This window comes from Lithobates pipiens, unplaced genomic scaffold, assembly GCF_037356315.1.
Source record: "Lithobates pipiens isolate NorthernLeopardFrog02 unplaced genomic scaffold, aLitPip1_a1.2 Scaffold_18, whole genome shotgun sequence".
Lineage (NCBI taxonomy): Eukaryota > Metazoa > Chordata > Amphibia > Anura > Ranidae > Lithobates > Lithobates pipiens.
Window position 1 is genome coordinate 420204111 of NW_027507758.1, and position 26068 is coordinate 420230178.

The 26068-nt window shown below is 41.6% G+C and overlaps 1 protein-coding gene across 1 annotated transcript in view; it reads right to left on the reverse strand.

Annotated features, from left to right (window-relative positions):
• SERPINI1 (serpin family I member 1) overlaps positions 1–26068 on the reverse strand; it is a 132388-nt gene that overhangs the window by 37750 nt on the left and 68570 nt on the right. The window contains exons 3-4 of the mRNA XM_077488029.1: positions 19908–20138; positions 11903–12097 (exon numbers count right to left, since the gene is read on the reverse strand). Of these exons, the coding sequence (XP_077344155.1) occupies positions 11903–12097; positions 19908–20138 (426 nt within the window). The remainder of the gene's footprint in view (positions 1–11902; positions 12098–19907; positions 20139–26068) is intronic.

Consider the following 26068-nt stretch of genomic DNA (forward strand, 5'->3'; position numbering starts at 1 on the left):
TCATCTTCCAAACAGGAAAATATGACCTGGTGCACTTTTTGTGTTCCAATGAAGAAAGCTGCAGGGTTTGTATCTCTTTAAAAGAAATGAACCTTTTAGGGAGTATCCCACAAACTTACACTTCTATTACCGGGGGGGGGGGGGGGGTTTCTAAAATGTGACTTGTATATTAGTGTAGACTTCTAGGAATATCAGTGAGCAAACCACACAAGCAGGAAATTATAATTGTGTAGGCATCATGTATACAAATTAGCTGCACATTTTTGTATGGAAGTAGAACTTATCAACTGGAGAACAGCTGGAGGAACATTTTTTATTAAAAAGTGTACGATTACTGCGCTGTCCTAAAAAGTGCTCACAACCAAACAAAACATGAAACTGCTAAACTAAAAATGTGAGATACACACAATATACAAAATGAAGAGGAAAAAATTAGCTGCGCTGAGTAAATACTAAAACTTAAATACTAGCAAATAAGTGATTTCGATGTGTGATCCCCCACTGGGGAAAGTTTTTCCAAGTGGCTAAATACCAAATGTGATGATAAAACCACAGTGGTGAATACAAAAACATATATAAATGATGCAATATCAAAAAATGTCCAAATAGCTCCAGAATGTCACTAAATGAATATTCCACAAAATAGCGCGATTCCAAACCATATTCAGGTGATGATGCCTTATTGCTCTATTCATTAGTGAAGTAACACTATATCACCCAAGAAATTGTGACAGGGTATGAAAGGAAAGGTCCTCCACCATCAAAAATACTGCCACTTACCAGATAGATCTCTTATTATGGAGATCACCAAAAACCTGTGGCTCTTTCCCCAGCCCCGGATCTCTGTATAAGGATGGCAGGAAATTCACGGATGGTCCACTCAAGTTATCCTCAGTATAACAATCACTCATTACCCATGAAAAGAGCAGAAAAACCTCCATAGCGCAACTCTTAAAAACGTTTAAATGAATAAAAAAGTATTGCACTTACAGAATGCCGTGTATAAAAAAGCGTCTCAGATAATAATAATTTGAGCTGGCCGGCTCTTGATCACTGCCCATTGCTTCTGAGACAAGCGTGGTAAATGGTGATGTCAGCACTCCGCTCCTCCCTACACCGTTTCGTCACAGATGATGTCTTCCAGGGGTATGGGCGGCATGCTGACTCACCGCCATATATAACAACTAACAAGAAGGAAACGCCCAGCTCTGAATTCCTGGAGTTCCTCAGCGGGTCCGCCATATTGGGATAGGGCATATGCCCTTACATCGTATGGAAAGCGTTGCCACTATTTGCAGACGACCCTTAACTGATGACAAACCCCAAAAAATTAATAATAGGTGGAGATAGCATTACCAAGGAAACTAAGGAGCTATAAAATTCTTAGAACGCTATAACACAAAATGTAAAATACGCTATAAAAAATAAATAAATTTAATGTGTTTCTTCATAACCAAAAAGGGAGAGAAAAATCGCTAGCTAGTGTGTGTGTGTGTGATCCATCCCCAAGCTACACATAAGGAATACATTTTTTATTATTCTTAAACCACTGAGGATAAGAAATAAAGGAGAGGGCCATTTTTTTGCCTGCAAAACACTAGTTTGACATGTGTGATCAAATGCTGATGAGGAGAATAAGGCTTGCTCTTCCACAGTGGAAAGGACAATTCTGATAGCAGGCTAGATTCAAGTTTATTTGATAAGACGGTGCAAGTGAACAGTGACTGTAAAAATAACCCAAATCTTCAATAATCTGGTTACAATACATATTTAGATTAATTAAAAGATAATATAAAAAGTCAGCGCTAATTCAAGTGAATGTACATAACACAATTAATTTTAGAAATCACACGATAATTGGGTGAATAAGTAAAGTAAAAATCTTAAAATCTTTAAAGAAACCTTCATACACCAAAGAAAATAGTTCTATGTAAAGAAATTGGAATTGAAAGTGTCCCGATTTATTGGCGTACCACCATCACTCGTGCCGGAGAATGATAAACTTCCCACATAACTGAAAAGCTGTAGCTAATACAAAATCAGTTTCTTAAGAGGTAGGGATACCCAGGAGGGAAGGTCCTTATAACTTAAAACACTGTCAGCTGGTGTATCCTCGGACTTGTGCAAAAAGACAGGAGCTCAAAAAAAGTTAAGTTCATCACATAGCGCAAATACAGCCTATAAAGATCATAAGCCAAATTGTCAGGTAATGAACTTACATTTGTGGGTGCTAATAGCCTAGCACCAGCATGCACGGCCAAACAGCAGGGATTCACACCCATCCTGGAGCTCTCGGCGTGCGTTCCGGCACACCAGAGATAGGAATCAGGCGTATGGGAAGTGGCGTCAGTGCAGGCAAGCGAGCAGCCTCAATGCATTTTGAGTTTTCACATCATCAGGAAGCTACATATCTCTTTAGCTGTGGAGGATTACTGCCCTTTAAACATTATAACTATTAAACAATACTTTATTGAAGGAGGTCAATACAGATATCAATCTTCTAGTTCCTCTCATAATATTAAAAGTTGAGATGGGCACCATAGTAGACATATTTGTTGGCAAAATTCAAATGCAAGAAGTACTGAGCGGCTAATTAAAGTGAGCCTTCCCTGCACATTGTTGGCTTTACTGAAAGTCAAGTCAACACCTAACCAAGGTTAAAACCTACTTTTGGCAGAGAGGGGTAGCAGATACTGAACATTCGGTAAGAAGGATGAGTCTGGCAGCAACATTCATGATGGACTGAAGGGGAGATAGAATATGTAAGGGCGATCCTATGAGGAGAGAGTAGCAATCTGAAAGGTATCAAAGTATGTTTATAGTTCTGCTCAAACGTTTGCATACCCTGAAATCATGACATTTTGCCATTGATATTAAAAATATGACTGATCATGCAAAAAAACAAAACTGTCTTATTTAACCTCCCTGGCGGTATGATTTTTTCAGATTTTAGGTGCAGAAAGCGGTACCATTATTTTGCATGGAAATTTGGCGTTTTATATTGTAGGCCTGTAATAATTAGAAATAATTCACTTAAATCCATCCAAGAGTCTAATAGACATGCCAGGTATGATAAAATTTGAAATGTGAAATCATAAATTGTAATATCACACATATATACATACACACACACACACATATATTTATATATATATATATATATATATATATATATATATATATATATATATATATATATATATAATTATAACAAATAATAATGTAATTAAATCAAAAACACTGAAATGTGCTCAGTTGCAGAATTGTCGCTGTCATTAGTTTTAGTGTTTGATGACGGATTTCCCCACAAATTACTATCGCTCAATTCTGCGAGTGATTCCAATTTATTATCAATGTTTTCTAGCTGGTCTATAACAACTTGTGATGTAAACCGACATTTTTTGGTTGCTATGGACAATCTCCAGTTTCCTGGCATGAAGAACAGTATTTATAATATAAAACTGCATACTGGACAAACCACTAGGGACAAAGGGGATGTGTAATTATTTGATACAGTACTTTAATCTGTAAGATTACAGTATACTGTGCTTTTTACTTTTTGAATTTGGCGCCGAACTCCGTCCCCGTGCATCGCAATGCTCGCAGGGAACAGAGCTCGGCGCTGTCACAGATCGAGCGAGACACGGCGGCTCGCTGATCACAGCAGGGAGACAGCGCTGGATCCAGGGGACAAGGTAAGTAACCCCCTCCATGGATCCAGCGATGCGATCCCAAGTCTGGCTCGGGAATACCGCTTATGGCAATTAAATCTCACCCCGAGCCAGACTCGGGAATACCGCCAGGTAGGCTACGGATAGAGATCATACAAAGCCATTTATTATCGCATAGTTGTTTGGATCCTTTTTAAATCATAATGATAACAGAAATCACCCAAATGGCCCTGATCAAACGTTTCCCACATCTGTGGCTTTCAAAATTGCAATTAGTGTATGTGTACAAATAGTCAATGAGTTTGTTAGCTCTCATGTAGATGCACTGAGCGGGTCAGATACTGAGCCATGGGGAGCAGAAACTGTCAAAAGACCTGCGTAGCAAGGGAATGGAACTTTATAAATATGGAAAAGGATATATATAAAAAGATATCTTGAATATGCTTGTCAGTACTGTTAAATCACTTATTAAGAAGTAGAACATTTAGAAATCTCTTGATACCAAGCCAAGATCAGGTAAACCAAGAAAGATTGCAGCCATAACTGACAGAAGAATTGTTCAGGATACAAAGAAAAACCCACAGGTAACATCAGGAAAAAATATGGGTGAGGCATGTCAAGGTGTTGTTGGGCATATTCTAATAGGGGTTATTTGTGGCATTGGCACAGTATAGGCTTCTTCTAGCAACTTGACCACGCAGTTAATTTTTGCATCATTCTACTGTGCTCCTTAACCACTTGCCGACCGCCGCACGACGATGTACGTCGACAGAATGGCACGGGCAGGCATAAGGGCTTACATTTACGTCCTTGCCTGCCCGCCGGTCGGGGGCCCGATCGGGCCCCCGCCCGGTGCCTGCGGCGGTCGGTATTCGTTCGGGAGCGATCCCGGACGAGGGGACGGCCATTCATTCATGGCCACCCCCTCGCGATCGCTCCCGACGAATGAAAATGTCCCGTGACATCACTTCCTCTCCTGTAATGTAAACACAGGAGAGGAAGTGATGTATTCTCTCCTCCGTGTCGGTATTTTTCGTTCCGGCACCGAGGAGAGAGCATCGGTGAGTTGCACAAGCACTACACTACACAGTAGAACATGCCAGGCACACTCACACCCCCCCTTTACCCCCCGATCACCCCCCAATTACCCCTGCCCCCCCAGTCACAGTGACACCAATTGCTTTTTTTTTTTTTTTTGCATTGGTGTCATTTGTGACTGTAATAACTGTTAGGGCAGTTAGGGTTAGCCCCCTTTAGTTCTAATGTGCCCCCCTAACCCCCCCAATAAAGGTTTAACCCCGTGATCACCCCCCCTCGCCAGTGTCACTAAGGCTGGGTTCACATTGCAGTGGTTTATGAGAACGAATGTGATTCGCACCGCACTGCAGTGCAAATCACATCCGATCTCTGTGCGATTCGAGTTCAGCCATACAGATAGTATGGCTGAATTCGTGTCGCACCCGCCGCAAATTCGCACGGGACCCTTTTTTTGGCCCGCAGCAGAATCGGATCGCATGGGTGTTCACACCATGCGATCCGAGTTTGCAGATCGCACTGCGATATGCGAACTGATCTGGGGGTGTCATTAACATTTCACTGACACTCCCAGCAGTTCGCATAGGGCAGTGTGAACTGCCGCCGGGAGGCATGCGATGCGGGAACCCGCCGCGGATTCATGGCGTTCCCGCATCGCTCCAGTGTGAACCCAGCCTAATAAGCGATCATTTTTCTGATCGCTGTATTAGTGTCACAGGTGACGCTAGTTAGGCAGGTAGGTATTTAGGTTCGCCACAGCTTTTTATAGCGCCAGGGACCCCCATATACTACCGCATAAAGCCCCCTGATTGCCCCCTAGTTAACCCTTTCACCAGTGATCACCATATAACGGTTACAGGTGACGCTGGTTGGTTAGTTATTTTTTTTATAGTTTCAGGGCACCCGCCATTTATTACCTAGTCTCACTAGTGTACCCCTAAATTTAGGGGTGTCTACTTTCCAAAATGGGGTCATTTGGGGGGGGGGGGTTTGTGCCATCTTGGCATTTTATGGCCTTCAAAACTGTAACGCCCTTAGAAAGCCTGAAGGCGGTGCTTGGTTTTCGGGGCCCCGTACGCGGCTAGGCTCCCAAAAAGTCCCACATATGTGGTATCCCCGTACTCAGGAGAAGCAGCAGAATTTATTTTGGGGTGTCATTTCACATATGCCCATGGCATGTGTGAGCAATATATCATTTAGTGACAACTTTGTGAAAAAAAAAAAAAAAGTTTGTAATTTTCCCGCAACTTGTGGCAAAATATAAAATATTCCATGGACTCAACATGCCTCTCAGCAAATAGCTTGGGGTGTCTACTTTCTAAAATGGGGTCATTTGTGGGGGTTTTGTGCCATCTTGGCATTTTATGGCCTTCAAAACTGTAATAGGTAGTGAGGAGTGAAGTCAAATATTTACGCCCTTAGAAAACCTGAAGGCGGTTCTTGGTTTTCGGGGTCCCGTACGTGGCTAGGCTCCCAAAAAGTCCCACATATGTGGTATCCCCGTACTCAGGAGAAGCATCAGAATTTATTTTGGGGTGTCATTTCACATATGCCCATAGCATGTGTGAGCAATATATCATTTAGTGACAACTTTGTGTAAAAAAAAAAAAAAATTTTTTTTTTGTCATTATTCAATCGCTTGAGGCAAAAAAATAAAATATTCAATGGGCTCAACATGCCACTTATCAATTTCCTTAGGGTGTCTACTTTCCAAAATGGGGTCATTTGGGGGGGTTTTGTACTGCCCTGCCATTTTAGCACCTCAAGAAATGAGATAGGCAGTCGTAAACTAAAAGCTGCGTAAATTCCAGAAAACGTACCTTAGTTTGTAGATGTGACAACTTTTGCGCAAACCAATAAATATACAATTATTGACTTTTTTTTTTACCAAAGACATGTGGCTGAATACATTTTGGCCTAAATGTATGACTAAAATTGAGTTTATTGGATTTTTCTAATAACAAAAAGTAGAAAATATCATTTTTTTTCAAAATTTGCGGTCTTTTTACGTTTATATCGCAAAAAATAAAAAATCGCAGAGGCAATCAAATACCATCAAAAGAAAGCTCTATTTGTGGGAAGAAAAGGACGCAAATTTTGTTTGGGTACAACATTGCATGACCGCGCAATTACCAGTTAAAGCAGCGCAGTGCCAAATTGTAAAAAGACCTCTGGTCATTTACCAGCAAAATGGTCCGGTCTGAAGGTGGTTAAACACAACCACGCTGTCTTTTTCCAGAGCAGCCTGTATTTCTCCTGAGGTTACCTGTGGGTTTTTCTTTGTATCCTGAACAGTTCGTCTAGCAGTTGTAGTTGCAACAATTCTTGGTTTACCTGACCTTGACTTGGTATTAAATGATCCCCCAAATTTTCCACTTCTTAACCACTTAACCACTGGGCACTTAAACCCCCTTCCTAACCAGACCAATTTTCAGCTTTCAGTGCTCTCACATTTTGAATGACAATTACTCAGTCATGCAAAACTGTTGGGTTTTTAATTTTTTGCGCTATCAAAGAAAAAAAAAGACTGAAAATTCTGTAAAAAAAATGCATTTCTCTTTGTTTCTGTTATAGTAATTTTTATAAAGAAATTTTGGCCAACATTTATACTGCTACATATCTTTGGTAAAAATAATTCAAATTGGTGTATATTATTTGGTCTTTGAAAGTTATAGAGTCCACAAGCCATGGTGCCAATCTCTGAAAATGTGTCACACCTGAAGTACTGACAGACTTTCTCATTTCTTGTGATCCTAACATGCCAGGAAAGTACAAATACTCCCCAAAATGACCAGTTTTTGGAATATAGACATTCCAAGGTATTTAGTAAGATGCATGGTGAGTTTTTTGACGTTGTAATTTTTTCCCACAATTCTTTGCAAAATCAAGATTTTTTTACTTTTTTTTCACGAAATTGTTATATTATCAGTTTATTTCTCACACACAGCATATGCATACCACGAACTACACCCCAAAACACATTCTGCTATTACTCCTGAGTATGGCGATACCACATGTGTGAGACTTTTCCACAGCCTGGCCACATACAGAGGCTGAGTATTGCTTAGAATGGATGGGTGGATAAGTATGACAGAGGGATGGCTGAGCATGGATGGATGAGTATTGATGGCTGAATATGAATGGAGGGATGGCTGAGCATGGATGGATGAGTATTGATGGCTGAATATGGATGGCGGGGGGGATGAGTATGGATGGCGGGGGGGATGAGTATGGATGGCGGGGAGCGATGAGTATGGATGGCGGGGAGCGATGAGTATGGATGGCGGGGAGCGATGAGTATGGATGGCGGGGAGCGATGAGTATGGATGGCGGGGAGCGATGAGTATGGATGGCGGGGAGCGATGAGTATGGATGGCGGGGAGCGATGAGTATGGATGGCGGGGAGCGATGAGTATGGATGGCGGGGAGCGATGAGTATGGATGGCGGGGAGCGATGAGTATGGATGGCGGGGAGCGATGAGTATGGATGGCGGGAGCGATGAGTATGGATGGCATACAGAGGCTGAGTATTGCTTAGAATGGATGGGTGGATAAGTATGACAGAGGGATGGCTGAGCATGGCTGGATGAGTATTGATGGCTGAATATGAATGGAGGGATGGCTGAGCATGGATGGATGAGTATTGATGGCTGAATATGAATGGAGGGATGGCTGAGCATGGATGGATGAGTATTGATGGCTGAATATGAATGGAGGGATGGCTGAGCATGGATGGATGAGTATTGATGGCTGAATATGAATGGAGGGAGGGATGAGAATGGATGGCAGGATGGAGGGAGGGAGGGAGGGATGAGTATGGATGGCGGGGGGGATGAGTATGAATGGCGGGAGCGATGAGTATGGATGGCATACAGAGGCTGAGTATTGCTTAGAATGGATGGGTGGATAAGTATGACAGAGGGATGGCTGAGCATGGCTGGATGAGTATTGATGGCTGAATATGAATGGAGGGATGGCTGAGCATGGATGGATGAGTATTGATGGCTGAATATGAATGAAGGGATGGCTGAGCATGGATGGATGAGTATTGATGGCTGAATATGAATGGAGGGAGGGATGAGCATGGATGGCAGGATGGAGGGATGGCGGGAGCGATGAGTATGGATGGCGGGAGCGATGAGTATGGATGGCGGGAGCGATGAGTATGGATGGCGGGAGCGATGAGTATGGATGGCGGGAGCGATGAGTATGGATGGCGGGAGCGATGAGTATGGATGGCGGGAGCGATGAGTATGGATGGCGGGAGCGATGAGTATGGATGGCGGGAGCGATGAGTATGGATGGCGGGAGCGATGAGCATGGATGGCCAAGTATGGATGGTGAGATGGCCAAATATGGGTGGCGAGATGGCCAACTATGGGTGGCGAGATGGCCAACTATGGGTGGCGAGATGGCCAACTATGGGTGGCGAGATGGCCAAGTATTGATAGCTGAGCATGGATAGATAAGTATTGATGGCTGAGTAATAGAGGGGTGGCTGAGCATGGATGGATGGCTAGGATGAGTGCTGCAATTGTAACAGAGCAGCGCTGTGGGCACTACACATCCAAGCCCACAGTGCTGCTGCATCCGATCTCTCCCCTCTCTGCTCACACTAGACGGAGAGGGGGGAGAGAGGAACCGGATATCACGCCGGTTTATTTACATATGATCTCGCTGTCATTTGATGGCACGATAACATTGTAAACGGTCGCTGCCAGCGCCCATTTACCATGATAGGACCCGGCGGTCACAGATGCACCCGTGTACACGCCCCAGGGGGCGCGATTCTGGGAGGACATCAATGTACACCCTCCGAAAGTTATTGAACTGCCCTGTAGCCATCATTCGGCTATGGGCCGGTTGTTAAGTGGTTAATAAGTGACTGAACTGTACCGACTTATATTCAAAGCTTTGGATTTCTTTTTATATCCTTTCCTCATCTTTAAAAAGTTCCATTACCTTGTTATGCAGGTCTTTTGACATTTCTTTTCTGCTCCCCAAGACTCAGTATCAAGCCTGCTCAGTGCATCTAACAAACTAATTGACTATTTATACACAGACACTAAATGCAATTTAAAAAGCCACAGATGTGGGAAATTAACCTTTAATTGACATTTTTACCTGTGTGTGCCACTTTCTGTGTCTGTACCAAGGACAAACATTCCAGGGGATGGAAACTTTTGATCAGGGCTATTTGGGTGGTTTCTCTTTTTTCATTGCGATTTAACTACTTCCCGACCAGCCGCCGCAGTTATACTGCGGCAGGTTGGCAGGGCTGTGCGAATTGTCGCCATGTTAAGACAGCCCTTCGATGCGATATAGCAGGAGCACCCGCAGCGCGTCCTTGGAGCCGATGTGTGTGGCCAGCTGGCACAATCGCTGCCAGCCACCCGCGATCGTGGACACGAGATCCAGAAATGGGATTTGTGTGTGTAAACACACAAATCCCTGTTCCGACAGGGGAGGAGAAACAGACAGACAATCTGTTCCTATTAAGAACAAAGTCATATCCCCTCACCTAGGAAACACATATAATCCATTGATCGGCCCCTAGTGTTAACCCCCGCCCTGCCAGTGATATTTACACAGTAATCAGTGGCCATTTATCTCAAAAATGTGTCAAAAATGTGTCCAGTCTGTCTGCCACAATGTCACAATCCCGCTAAAAAAATGAATAAAAAAATAATATATTGCAGATTGCTGCCATTATTATTAAAAAATTAATAAATGATAAAAATGCCATAAATCTAGCCCCTATTTTGTAGACGTTATAACTTTTGCGCAAACCAATCAATATATGCTTATTGCGATTTTTTTTTAACAATAATATGTAGAAGAATATATATTGGCCTAAACTGATAAAGAAAGGCGTTTACATTTGGGGGGGGGGGATATTTATTATAGCAAAAAGTAAAAAATATTGCTTTTTCTCAAAATTGTCCGTATTTTTTTGTTTATAGTGCAAAAATATAAAAACTGCAGAGGCGATCAAATACCACCAAAAGAAAGCTCTATTTGTGGGGGGGGGGGGGGGGGGGGACATAAATTTTGTTTGGGTACAACCGTGCAATTGTTAAAGCGACACAGTGCCGAATTGCAAAAAAATGGCCTGGTCATTAAGGGGTTGAAGTGGTTAAAAAGGAGCCAAATTATTATGATATAATAAATGGCTTCATATGATCGCTATCCTTAAATAAAAGACAGTTCTATTTTCAATATCTATTGCCAACATTTCATGATTTGTGTGTGCAAACTTTTGAGCACAACTGTATATCACAATTATAAATGCTGTTCAAAGTTGTGGAATAACCAGCTTGTTTTCCCTACATAAGCCATCAAATTAGTTCTTACATTCGGTTTGTGAAGTATGCAAGTTGAAAAAAGTTCATTTGTTTGGCCGTTGTAAAGACTGTATGCTATAATTCTTCCTCACACAATTTATCGTCCCCTTATAAATCCAATATTTATGACATTTAGCTGATTAAACAAAAGAAAATCTGGTGCTAACAATCTCTACCCCAATGATAAATCAATTCAGAAGCTTGTCCAGTCCGCAAAGACAATTACCCCATCCATTCTCTCCTGAATTTGCATGCAAATTGCAGATTTCCTCATCACAAAAGCCATGAAGATCAGATAAGTAGAACAAAATAAAATAAATAAATCACATTTAGATGTTTAGAAATGCTTATGCAGGTAAATATGTAAAAATGTGCAAGATGGAATAATATTTTGATGACAGCACAATTAAAGATGAATGCCAAGAAAGCAGCTAAATATAAAATTGAAATTCATATAAGTGAAGGTCTTTCCTACCAAAACACTGGTGATACTGTTCATTCATTCTTAGGATCCAAACACCCTGCCGACCCCCAAAACGGTCACTGCAGTGGTAATAAAGCTTATTTCAATACATACCCCCAAGCCTGCTGATATTTAAAGCACGTATCTGAATCTCCCTATCTGCTGATCAAGTTTAGATTGATGGAATTGATAATCCCCAATTTAAAAACATCGAGTGTTGGAGAAACTGGCCAAGGAGCTGGTGACTACCAGCAACTTTGCGTTTTTAATTTTGTACTCATGGGCTTCCTGTTAAATTATAAATAAATCCTAGGAGTGTCAAGTTGAAATATTTGGGGAAATTTTCAAGGGCTGATAAAAGTCCAAAAAGGCAATTACCATGAACTTACCATAATAAAATTCTCCTTTCTGGTACATCATTGGGATCTGCACTTCACTCTCATCATCTTTAGTGAAAGAAAATGTTCTGGTGTTTTCAGGTCTGAACTGGGATTTCCAGTTGCCCTTAAAATAGATAGCATTGACGAGAACCAGCTTTGTTAGGTCAGTGAAGTCCTCAGAAGAGAAAAGATTGTGTATGCGATCTGTTGGATAAAAAGCACATTTGACAACAGCACAGAGTAATAGTGTCAACTTCAAGACATCCAAAACGTTTCCACATCTCCATCACTAGGATCACCAGCACTAAATTTGCTCTAATAATCCCACGTATTAAACCAAGAGAAAGGCAGTGATTTTGAGTACTTTCAATGACTAGACAACTATAAAAGCATCTTCATTCATTGTATATCTCAAAGTTTTATTCAAAGCATTAAAAGAGTAATAGGGCTAGGGACAGCCTGATTCCTAGTGGGCAAAACCAGTTGGGGCGAGATGGATATTAGGAAGAGAGAAGTCAAAAAATAACAAAATGTATGTGACAATCACAAGGACAATTGACTATAGCCAACGAGCTACATAAAAAAACAAAAAAAACAAAAAACAAACACAAAACAAAAAACAAAACAAAAACACCCCAACCACACAGACTGTACCAGCACAAGATATTAAATAAACATTTTTTAAGACATACAGCTATCTAAACTCTGGGGCTGCTGTTCAAAATTTAGTAAACATGTGTGGCCCACAATATCCACACTCAAGGACTCATTTTATTAGATCATGCTTGAAAAAGTAGGGATTTGAATTTTAGTGCCTTTTTTGTTTTAGCGGTATCAATTTTTTTCTTTTTGGGCAGTTACTTAGAAGTAAGAGGTTACTTAAAATTCAGGAAAAATAAATAAATAAATAAAAGTGTCCACCAGCAACTAGAGGTTCTAGAGCCCCCCCCCCCCCCTTCCCACACACGCGTGCGCGCACAGACAGAGAGACACACACACACACACACACGTCTCAGCCATCTTTAGCATTGCTCATGGTAGCTGCTTGGTAGGGGTGCAATTCCAAACACTCTATAATCAATTTCCGATAAACAAGAGAAACTTGTTGGTGACCTGTGGTATGAAATGGAAAAAAAAAAAAGCTGTCATACCCCAGACAACGTCATATATGACGAAACGGACGTAGGGTGGTCTCGACGTGCTTTACGCTATCACGTGACATTTGGGCGCTCGTTTTCCGGCCGGCATCCAACGCTGATTTGACTTTTTATGTTTGTGAGTATGTTTTCTATGACTTAATAAAAGATTTTATTTACGGATTTACGCTATGGGAGTTTCTATCTATATTCCATGAATGATCCCACCGTTTGGAAAGATGAGATGTTGTCCTGGTGTGATGATCTTTTGAGATTCCTGATTTACATGCCTGTTTGTTTTGGGATTTGGTAAGCGCGCATTATTACCATTGATCAGCACGGTGGTGGTGAAGGAAGTTTATGCTCTACACTAAATCTACACTGAATTTTCTTTGAAGAAATATTTCTATTTGACGAACTGTCACGCTTATATTTTATATTTTCATTTATTTATTTTTGTATGTTTACTAGGCACGTGTGTTTGTATTCCTAAAGGGATTGTTGCTTGCACTTTTTTTTGAGCACTTTATATATTATTTGGGTGCATGTTATTGTCTACATATTTAGTGTATCATGCTTTGCAATGAATTTCCATTAATTGCATGAATTTATTTATATTCATCTCAATGAATTTCTCCCTATTTATTTGTTTTGAATTTAATTGTTTATACTGTGTATGAACTTATTTGCACTGGATCTTAATTGTTTACAGTGTACACACATTAGTTGTGTTTACATACAACGTTCATTATTATTATTATTATTATTACTATTTTTACTTTTTGCTTTTAATTTTATTAGATGTTAGTTGATTTTCACTAGGATTTGGTATATGGGAGAGCGCGGTTATAATATTTTGTTTTATACAGATAATTGTAAGCTTCCCTGTCAACATAAATAATTTACCTCAACACTCTAATTGCCTTTTTACGTAGGACAGCTTGATCCATTGAAAAATATCATTTTCTGGCCAGATCAACTAGTTAAAAATAATGGAAAAAAAACAAATTTGAAAAAAACGAATGAAGCCACCACTTCAAGAATTGGTAAGCTGAATCATAATACATTTTTTATTTTGGGTTTAATACCACTTTAAAACCACTTCTATATTATGGAAATAAAGAGAGCAAAGTGTTCTATAATCTAAACCAAGTGAGAAGCCCCCGAGGACAAAAAGTAGGTTGCTGGCAGGATCATCAAATTAAAATAAAGCCTGGAAAAAATGCATCTACCACATCTAAAGAAGCTGCCATATATTGGGGTTAGATACGCTCCCTCCCAAAGTAGAAAATGACTTTATTTAGCCAACTGCACATCCGAGCGTACCATAACTCAGCAGATTTTCTCGCAGTTCTTTACAATCTATTCAGCCTTGTTCACTGACCTGCATCTCCATCTCGCAACAACATGTCAAGATCCCTTTCCTTGGGGGTTTTTGAAAGACATTTCTGTCAGCCTGACAGATAAAAGTGTTAACTAGTTCCCAACCAATCCCTTATCTACATGTGCAATGTGGCTGACAGCACAGCAATCTTACACGCAAGTTTCAAGACAGCTTGTTTGTGGTTCTCCAGCTTCTGGAGATAATGTCATTATTACAATGCTGGAAAGCCACAGCGATAACTGTAGAGCATGGGGAACTGGGAACTCTATGTTCTGGAAACCTAACAACTAAATTGTTTTATAAATGGAAAAAAAAAAGTCAAACTGGTCTCTTAACCAGAAACTGGCCAGCTAATATGAATGAAGAAGTGCAACTGCAATGTTATGAAGGAGTTCCTTAACCACTTTCAGACCGGACCAATTTGCTGGTCAAAGACCAGACCACTTTTTGCGATTCGGCACTGCGTCGCTTTAACTGACAATTGCGCGGTCGTGCGACGTGGCTCCCAAACAAAATTGACGTCCTTTTTTTCCCAAAAATAGAGCTTTCTTTTGGTGGTATTTGATCACCCCTGCGGTTTTTATTTTTTGCGCTATAACCAAAAATAGAGCGACAATTTTGAAAAAAAACGCATAATTTTTTACTTTTTGTTATAAGAAATATCGCCCAAAAATATATAAAAAAACATTTTTTTCCCTCAGTTTAGGCCGATACGTATTCTTCTACATATTTTTGGTAAAAAAAAAAAATCCCAATAAGCGATTATTGATTGGTTTGCGCAAAAGTTATAGCGTTTACAAAATAGGGATAGTTTTATAGCATTTTTATTAATAATTTTTTAGTATTTTTTTTTTACTAGTAAAGGCGGCGATCAGCGATTTTTATTGTGACTGCGACATTGTGGGGGACCCATCGGACATTTTTGACACATTTTTGGGACCATTGTCATTTATACAGTAATCACTGCTATATAAATGCAGTGATTCCTGTGTAAATGACACTGGCAGTGAAAGGGTTAACCAGTGGGTGGCAGTGTAGGGGTTAAGTGTTCCTAGGGGTGTGTTACTAACTGTGGGGGGGTTGGGCTTTCATTTAGTGAACACTGATCTCTGCTCCAATCACATGGAGCAGAGATCAGCGTCACTAGTTGCTAGGCAGAATGGAGAAATGTTGTTTACACAGCATTTCTTCCATTCGGCCGCTCCGTGAGACGATCGCGGGGATGCCCACGGCGTTTGAGGCCGGACTCACGGGGGTCCCGACCAGCGCGGGCAGGGCGGCATTGAATATTGGACGTACCTGTACGCCAATATGCCTGCCCGTGCCATTCTGTCGACGTACATAGTCGTGCGCTGGTCGGGAAGTGGTTAAAGTGCAGCAGCACCTTTAGTGCTGTTAGCCTTTGTACACACGGTCGGACATTCCGACGGAAAATGTCCGAACGGACCGTGTTGTCGGATAATCCGACTGTCTGTGGGCTCCATCGGACTGTTTCCATCGGAATATCCGACAGACAAAGTTTTAGAGCTGGGCTATAAAACTTTCCGACAACATGATCCGATCGGACTTTGTCCGATTGTGTGTAGAGAATTCCGATTGGACAAAGTGCCACACATGCTCAAATCAAATTCCTAGACCAAAGCTATTGGCTACTAGCCTGAACGTAGTCCCGTCGTAACGAAATAACGTAATCACATTACGTACGATCGGATTTTCCGGCAACTTTGTCCGACCGTGTGTATGCAACACAAGTTTCGGGACAAAATCCGATGGATTTTGTTGTCGGAATGTCCGACCGTGTGTACAAGGGCTTAGACTTATATTGTTGCAGCAAGGATTAAGCTCACATGTTCCTGATTCAATGATAGATCAGCTGAACTGCTATTCGGCACCACACAGATGCTTGTCTAAACCTATTAAACACTCCATAGGACTGAATGCAGATGAGCAAGACTGTTTAGGGGCTGGAAGCAATACATGTACATACACATACATACACACATATATAATATATATATATATATATATATATATATATATATATATATATATATATATATATATATATATATATATATATATATATATATATATACACACACACACATACACACACATATATATACATACATACATACACATTCTATCTATAAAAAATAATAATAGCAGAGCTATTAATCCTGTAAAGTGCATGTACATCTGTTCTGTGCAAAAGGTAAAAATGAACGTTATTATGCCATTCTACTGTACTGTCTCATTCATACATAACCAAGCAAAACCAGGAAAATACCACAATATGGCCAATAGATGGAACAAATCATTATAGCAAATGAGTACTTTCTTGCTATGATCATGATCTCCATCTAGTGGCTATACTGCAGTATCTTCCCGATTACTTATATTCTGTATGAATTAGAACATTTAACTAGAAGAGTATAAAGATAATAGCCTAATACAATTAGATTTTGCCCCAGTCACACAGAACAAATGTACATTCAGTTTTACAAGACAAATAGCTCTGCAATTTTTTTCATATAAATATACTCCTAATAAACTCTAATGCTTTCTTTGCAGAGACCTGTGGAACACAATGGGCAAACAGTTTGTCACATTTCCTTTTATCATTCTGTTTACTGTGTTTACAAGGAAAGTTGAATATTCTGTCAGGACTGTAATTAGCACTTTTATATACATATGCCTATATTCAGGATAGGTTTAACCAGGTCTCAAGAACTGTTCAGCAGTGCACAATTTATGATAATTTTCAGGGTCTTTCTTCTGATTTATTGGGATCAATACATTTCCGCTTTGTCGTTGTTAATGGTTTGTCAGACAGGTTGTAATAGAACCAAGGTCAATGGCATAATTGGAATAGGGGAGGATGTTGACTCACAGCATTGACATATCAGAGTTCACTGAGCAGATGCCTTTGCTCTGTAAGCTGTAATTTTGGTTGAAAACAAAAAACGCAGGTAAGTAGATCGTAGATGTATTCGTGGCTTGTTTTTCTACAAAAAATTGCTGAAACTATTTAGGTTTCTTAGTATGGCTTCATAATGAAGGTATGTTAGGGGCAATTCATTTTTATTTTTTGTTAATTAACTTTGTCCCCGTTTATTATTTTTAGGCTAGGTATGGTGCAAGATGATGATAAAGCAAAGCCACAAATAGAGGTTCCAATGTATATGCTGTAAAAAGGGTCTTGAGAGAAATATGAAGGCTACAAAATGCTGACTTCCTGAAAATGCCAACTTACTGGCTTTTGTGTAGACTCACTACGCTTACTACCCTGGCCCACAGCAAGTGATTTTGTGTTAACATTTTCAACCGGTACTCAGTTGTACCCAACTATCAGGACAAAGAGGAATGCAATATCATAAGTGTGGTTCTTGATGGTTTAACCACTTGCCAACCAAGCCAATTCTGACATTTCTTTCCTACATGTAAAAATCATACATTTTTTAAATAGAAAATTACATAGAATCCCCAAACATATATATATTTTTTTAGCAGAGACCCTAGAGAATACAATGGCGGTCATAGCAACTTTTTATCTCACAAGATATTTGCGCAAGTTTCATGCTTAAAAAAAAAAAAAAAAAAAAAACTGTAAAGTTAGCCCAATTTTTAGCATAATGTAAAAGAAGAAGTTACGCTGAGTAAATAGATACCTAACATGTCATGTTTTAAAATTGCACACGCTCACGGGATGGCACCAAACTTCGGTACTTAAAAATCCCCATAGGCGACACTTTAAAATTTTTAACTGGTTACATATTTTGAGTTACAGAGGAGGTCTAGAGCTAGAATTATTGCTCTTGCTCCAACGTTCGCGGTGACACCTCACATGTGTGGTTTGAACACAGTTTTCATCTGTGGGTGGGACTTACGTGTGCATTTGATTCTTCGTGCAAGCACACGTGGACAGGAGCACTTAAATTATAATTTTTGATCACTTTTATTCCTATTACAAGGAATGTAAACATCCATTGTAATAGGAATATGGCATGATCGGTCCTCTTTACAGCGAGATATGGGATCAATAAGACCCCAAATCTCACCTCTAGGCTGGGACATCTGAAATAAAAGAAAAAAATAAATAAATAACGATCTCAGCTTCCCAGCTGAGGCAGCGCCATTTGTTTGAATGCAGAGGCTGTGCGTGACGTCATAACATAGCCTCCGGCCTCCCATCTGGTCTGCCGGAAATCTCTATGGTAAACATCTGGGGACGGTGGATCTGTTCTCCGACTCACCAATGGCAGTGGTGAGTCGGTAGAAGCATCGGGCAGCGGCAGTCGGCTGACCGGCTGCTATGATCATTCTTATGGTGTAGGGAATCGCCGGCTGAAAAAGACAAATATCTGAATGATGCCTGTAGCTCCAAGCAACATTCAGAAACACCCGCACAAAATCAAGGACATCACATGACGGCTGGCGGGTGGGAAATGGTTACAAAACATATATGCCATGCTGAAACATGGAGGCTGCAACTGCTGCCTTCCTTCTGAAAATGCTAACTTACTGGCTGTTATGTAGACTCACTAAGATCGGTAATACAATGTCTCGGCAGGAGGGATTCCCCAGTCAGCACTGTCTGCGTTGATGCGGGAATTGTACAAACCCGTGGTTACAGGAAATTTGCACCGTCGATGGCCGGCCTAAGGCTGGCCATACATTATACAATTTTCTTATTCAATTTTATTTAGATTTACTTTCAACTATGTAGTGCAGGGGCCGATCTGATTGCATACAAATTGAAAAGTGTTTAGATCTGAACATATACTATATGGTTCTGGTAAATCTAAAGAACAAATTGTACAAAAACATTTTATAATGTATGGCAAGCCTAAATGATCTTAGAGGCATCTCAAACTGATGTCAAAAATCATCCTGCATTTACCCATCAAAACGCCTTTGAAACAGGTCTTGGGATCTTTATCTTAGCCATATGACTAATTCTCAAACTCACTGAACTGAAAATGGTCATTTAAATTTTCATATTTTATATATACACATGATGTATGTATGTATGTATGTATGTATGTATGTATGTATGTATGTATATATATATATATATATATATATATATATATATATATATATATATATATATATATATATATATATATATATATATCTCCTAGCAAGCTTGCTTTGTAAATTGCCCTGTGCTGACCAGTTCAGGTTTGTATGTGATTGGTCATGATTGCTTCTTACACATTTTTGCTAAGAAGCAAATCTCATATCGTCATACTGTATATGCAAAAGAGAATTTTATGAAACCGATGGGTGCTGGCCTTGTATTAAAAAGTAAAAAATAATAAAAAATTGTGTAACCCCTAAAACATACTGCTCATCTCTTGCTAGACGGAAAAGAAAACATCCAACAAAACATTACAAACTTTACACTGACAAGTGGATGAAAATATTGCTGGAAACTATGTAATGAAAAAAAAATGCCCCAAATACTCTATGGAGGCTGATAACATACTATTAGTGTGATTTTCCACCCACTCATTGATGTGAATTGCTACAGCTGAACCTTGACTGAAGTCTACATTTTCTACTTCTGCTTTGAAGTATTTTTTCATTAACTGGATGAACTTGTCACTGATATGAAATCCATTCTGTAAATATAAGGAGTTTGCAATGCTGAGCACATAATGTCTTTCTTGGGCTGTCATCATGCTGGAGAGATCTTTTAGCAGAGAAAATTCTTCACCTGCAAAAAAACAAACAAAAAGGAGGTCATTTTGTATACGAAATTGTACAGCGGTACTAGTAAATTAAATTCCAACTACATTCAAAACACATAAAATATTTGGGGAAACAACAATAAACCACAATTGGTCAAAAAAAAAAAAAAAAAAAAACACCTTCACTTTGACATTTGCACATAAATATCTTGGTACACATAAGAAAACAAATTTCAAACTGTATTCCTGATCATCTCGCTGCCTCTTCTCAGCTCAAATGACCTGTGCCGAGACATTTGTCATTCAGTTTACACTAGCAGCTTGGTATAACAACAGCTCTCATATCTAAAAGATGATTAAACTCAGATATGGTGCATTTGGGACACATATCATGTAATGAATCTGATGTGCAATACTAGGTAAAGCATTGATTACAGTTGGTCTGGACAAATCTCATCCAGAACTACACACCCTGCATATGACTATATAGGTAGCTGAAGGATACATATAGTTAAAAGAAAAACATTTGTTCTGTTAATTTTTAACAGACTTTAATTTTAACAATTTTAAGTACCGGTAATACAAATATAGAACAATTACTTAACCAGTAGAGCAATAAGGGATTTTGCACAAGGCCTGTCATCATCATGAATGATATGTGCCGCTATACTCATATCTATGGCAGTGCTATCATAAACATGAGAACAACATACAAACGGTTTAAAAAAAATAGAAAATTTTGTACGCTGTACCTGGGTTGCCAGGGTGGAGGAATTACGGCTGTAGTTATGCAGAAGGGGCTCATGCAGACCATGTGCAAAAGCCCTACAAATAACCAGAAAGTGACAAAAGTTCCCATGGCTTCCCTTCATTATGGTAGCTCTGTCTGTCTTTTACAGCGAAGACAAGACATCCTTCTGTTGCTGCCAAACTTTAGCTTGAGAAGAGGGTGGAACATCTGGGCATGGTGTTTCTCCCAACATGCCGATATAGTTATTGTCAGAGAGGAGGTGGGTGCTGAAGAAAGGGCGTTTCCCCGAAACATGTAGTGTCTCCAGTCGGCGATGTGTGAATCTTTGCTCCCTTGGCATTGGCAGTTCCTAATTGGCCCCAGCAGCAGGGTTTGCCCATACTCTTCGGATTCCTATGGATGACTTCCGCCAGGCTGTGACATCACTTCTGGGCTTTGTACACCGTGTGAGCGGCCGCTGTATACTGGCCCCAACAGTTCCTGCAGTTTGGTTCCCCCTTCATCGGACCCCTGGCCCCACGGTCCTGGATGGGCCCCCCACCAGCGGCACTCCTGTGTTCTTTGTCCAACAGCTTTGTGCTGGGTTTCCATAAGCCCCTGTGCCATCCATGCGGCTCCAGCCTCCAGGTACTGTCAGTTTTTTAATCCAAGTGACCATCAATTGACTGCTGTATGCCTTGGTGAACATTTTATTAACAATAATAAAAAGTTTTTACTTTGCCTCTGAAGGTCTTATTTAGGTCTGCTGATTGGCGCTGTTCACCCCTTTGATTATATCTTCTGTCCTCATTTGTTTAATACCATGTACACACAGTTGGAATTTCCAACAGAAAGTCAGATGGGAGCTTTTCATCGTATATTCCGACCGTGTGTATGCCCCATCTGACTTTTTACGTCAAAAATTCAGATGGACCTAAAAAGAGAACATGTTCTATATTTTTCAGACGGAATAAATTCCTATCGGGAAAACCGCTCTTCTGTATGCTGTTCCGACTGGCCAAAAACGACGCATGCTCTGAAGCAAGTACGAGACGGAAGCACTCCTCATACTACAAATTCTGTGGTCTTTTAATGCAGCGCATTCTTTTCTTTATAATGCTAGAATAATGATGTTTTGCTGCCGATATTCACAGAGTTCTGACAAACCTATTTCTTTATTATTTCTTGTGATCTCATGAATAATCTTATTTTTTTTAAAGCCAGATCTCCATAATAATGTTTAGAATTATTTTTTATAGTCATCTTTTTTTTATTTCATCAAGATCTCCTTTTTTTGGATTATTGAAAAAATGAAACTGAACAGCAGTAAAACGATCTGAAAAGCACGAATCATCTCTCACCAAACTTCTACTAACATGAGATAAACACGAGATTAGCAGAAGGAGCCCAAAGGTTGGCACAGCGGCTATTGAACTTCCTTTTTTATAGTGCCGTTGTACGTGTTGTACGTCACCGCGTTCTTGGTCAGTCAGAATTTGGTGTGACCGTGTGTATGCAAGACAGCTTGAGCGGAATTCCGTCAGAAAAACCTCCAGGAGTTTATTCCGATGGGAAAACTTTTGTACAGGGCATAAAAGTTTTGGACAGCAGCGGCCACAACTACATTTAATTTTTCTTTTAGACTTTTCACTTGGCCTCTGGTCTCTGCGCCTGGATTTTTGTTTTTAGCTGAAATTCCGGCTCTTATGTTGGGTAAAATCAGCACTATGCAAAAACATAGCATCTGTGACTATTGACATTTGACGTTGAACAAAACAGACTGAACTCAGTTCATCTTTCTCACACGCCAGCAGGACTCAGCTCAGGCTATCTTGTGTAACACTGGCTATCAATACAATCATGTTAGCTGCTATGTTCTCATGCAGTGTGGACTTTACTTAAAAATAGCCTAGGCATTTCTGTGCATGCCTCCACAAAGGCACAGATCTCAATGCCTCGTTCGCTAGTCGTTACCATGACGAATGTGAATAGCACAGTCCTGGATTACAAGTTACCATTGCATTTGCAACACAACTGGCTTGATTGAAGATATCACTGCAGTCATATAGAGTGTTAAAGTAAACCTATACTTGAGCTATAACTTAAAGTAAATAAGCATGTGAGGAAGATCAACCCAGCCCACAAAACCGAATTTTAGCATGGGCACCTGCGCATGTGCATAGTTTCGATCATAGAATTGTGCATAAACGTGGGTCTGCCCACAAGCTTGTCCATGCAGGAATCTCATGGCATGCAAACGCTGTGGTGCTAAGTGGGCTATTTAAGACTTACAAAACCCAGGTGCAGAGAGATAGTCACATATCTAGATGGGGAGCCTGAGATGACAAGGGGGGCATTTTTATTTCTCCAGTTCAAGTACCCCTGGGTGGGAAGACAGGGACAACACAGTGGCACGGGTGCCATAGGACAGTGATGTCACTGGAACTTGAGTGCTGTCAACTAGTGATGGACGAACTTCCGACGGGACGTTTCGCGAACGCGAAATGCGAACGGACCCAAACGTTCGCGAAACAGAACGTTCGCCGCGGGCCCCATTGACTTCAATGGGAGGCGAACTTTGCAAACCTTCATGTCGAATTTGCGGCCACGTGGTAATTATTAGGGGGTAAAACGTAGTCCCACCATCTGGACAATGACATAATACATGTATGAGGTGAATTTGGGATCGATAACTACAAGCATTTTTATTTTATTTGGGAAATTGTTCTAACAATTCAGGACTATGGAGCTAATGAAGGCAATGGAGGAGAGGGAAGGTCAGGGACCAGGGTAGGCAAAGAAGAGGGTGCAGGAGATGATCACCAGCAGCGTGACATACCGGAATGACACATGCACCGTGATAGAGGCATCTGACAGCAGCACCGTAATACAGAGCACTGACAGCAGCACCGTGACATACAGCGCTGACAGCAGCACCGTGACATACAGCGCTGACAGCAGCACCGTGACATACAGCGCTGACAGCAGCACCGTGACATACAGCGCTGACAGCAGCACCGTGACATACAGCGCTGACAGCAGCACCGTGACATACAGCGCTGACAGCAGCACCGTGACATACAGCGCTGACAGCAGCACCGTGACATACAGCGCTGACAGCAGCACCGTGACATACAGCGCTGACAGCAGCACCGTGACATACAGCGCTGACAGCAGCACCGTGACATACAGCACTGACAGCAGCACCGTAAGCAGCCCCAGGAGGAAGTCAGCACAGCACAGGGATGGTGTGATCCCCTCATAATAAGAACCCCCAGGAGGAAGTCAGCACAGCACAGGGATAGTGTGATCCCTTCATAATAAGAACCCCCAGGAGGAAGTCAGCACAGCACAGGGATATCATAAGCAGCCCCAGTAGAAATATGACACCGCTCAACCTCTTCAAAGAGGAGGGTAGGGGCATATAGTACGGTGTGCTTTTTTGGGTCAAGGAAGTGATCCAAATGAATTAAGAAGGTCTGTGTGCTTGATTAAAAAAATAGTTTATAGACATATACATGGTCTACTGGTCACATGTGTTGAATTCCTCCGAGATCCATGCCTCATTCATTTTTAGAAATGTGAGGTAGTTAACACTGTGGTGAGCTAGGCGAGTACGCTTATCGGTCACAATCCCCCCTGCTGCGCTGAACGTCCTTTCGGACAGGACACTGGATGAGGGGCAAGCCAACAGTTCGATTGCAAATTGGGCAAGCTCTGGCCAGAGGTCAAGCCTGCCCACCCAGTAGTCTAGGGGTTCATCACTCCTCAGAGCGTCCACATCGGCCGTTAACCCAATGTAGTCGGACACCTGACGGTCTAGGCGTTCCCTGATGCTGGATCCGGATGACACCTGTCGATGGGTCGGCTGAAAGAATGACCTCATATCCGAAGTCACCAACACATCTTCAAACCGGCCTCTTCTTGCAGGCGCTGTTGGATTGGTACCCGCAAATCCTTCTCTGGGAGTGGGAATTGCTCCTCTGCCAGCGCACGCAAAAGCAGAATGCAGCATTTCTCGAAGCAAGGCCTGGAAGTGCTGCATTCTGACAGCCCTCTGCGACGGCGGTAACATTTCCGCCATTTTGTGTTTGTACCGGGGGTCTAAGTACGTTGCCACCCAGTACTGGTCCTTGACCCTCATGCTTTTTATACGGGGGTCCCTATTAAAACACTGGAGCATGAAGGCCCCCATTTGCACTAAAGTGGAAGCGGTGTGGTGGCCTGGCTCCTGCTCATCATCCAGGATAATGTCGTCCTCTTCATTCTCCTCTCCCCATCCACGCACAACAGGGATCCCAGAAAGGTTTAAAGCATGCTCTTCTTGCTCCTGCTCATCCGCCCCGGCACCATCCTCCTCTGACTCCTCATCAGACTCCTGTTGTTGACTTGTCTCAGATAGAGTAGCCCCCCCTGGGAATTCATCCAGCATTGCGACTTCCTCATCTTCCCGCTCCTGCTCCTCCACAGCCTGATCAATGACACGACGCAATGCACGCTCCAGAAAGAAGGCATAAGGTACCATGTCACTGATGGCGCCATGGCTGCGACTGACCAGTTTGGTGATCTCCTCAAATGGCCGCAGAAGTCTGCATGTGTCGCGCATGAGCAGCCACTGGCGCGGTGAAAAAAAACCCAGCTCCCCAGAACCGTTTCTTTCGCAGAGTTCATACAGGTAGACGTTAACTGCACGTTTCTGCTGGAGCAGCCTATCAAGCATATAGAAGGTTGAGTTCCATCGCGTCGGGCAATCGCAAATAAGACGTCTGACCGGCAGATGGTGTCGCCGCTGAATGTCAGCAAGGCGAGCCATGGCCGTGTAAGATCTTCTGAAATGGGCCGAGATTTTCCTTGCCTGCCGCAAGATGTCCTGGACCCCAGGGTATTTGACAAGGAATCGCTGCACGACCAAGTTTAAGACGTGTGCCATGCACGGCACGTGCGTGATTTTGCCCTGTTTCAATGCGCTAAGCAGATTGGCACCGTTGTCACACACCACTTTACCAACTGTCAAATTGAGCGGTGTTAGCCACTCATCTGCCTGTGAACGCAAAGCTGAAAGGAGTGCCGGGCCAGTGTGGCTCTTTGCTTCCAGGCACAACAGACGCAGCACGGCATGGCAACGTCTCACCTGGCATGTGGAATAGGTTCTGGGGAGCTTGGGCGGTGCAGTGGAAGAGACGCTAGCAGCGGAAAAGGAGGAGGCAGCTGAGGAGGAGAGGGAGG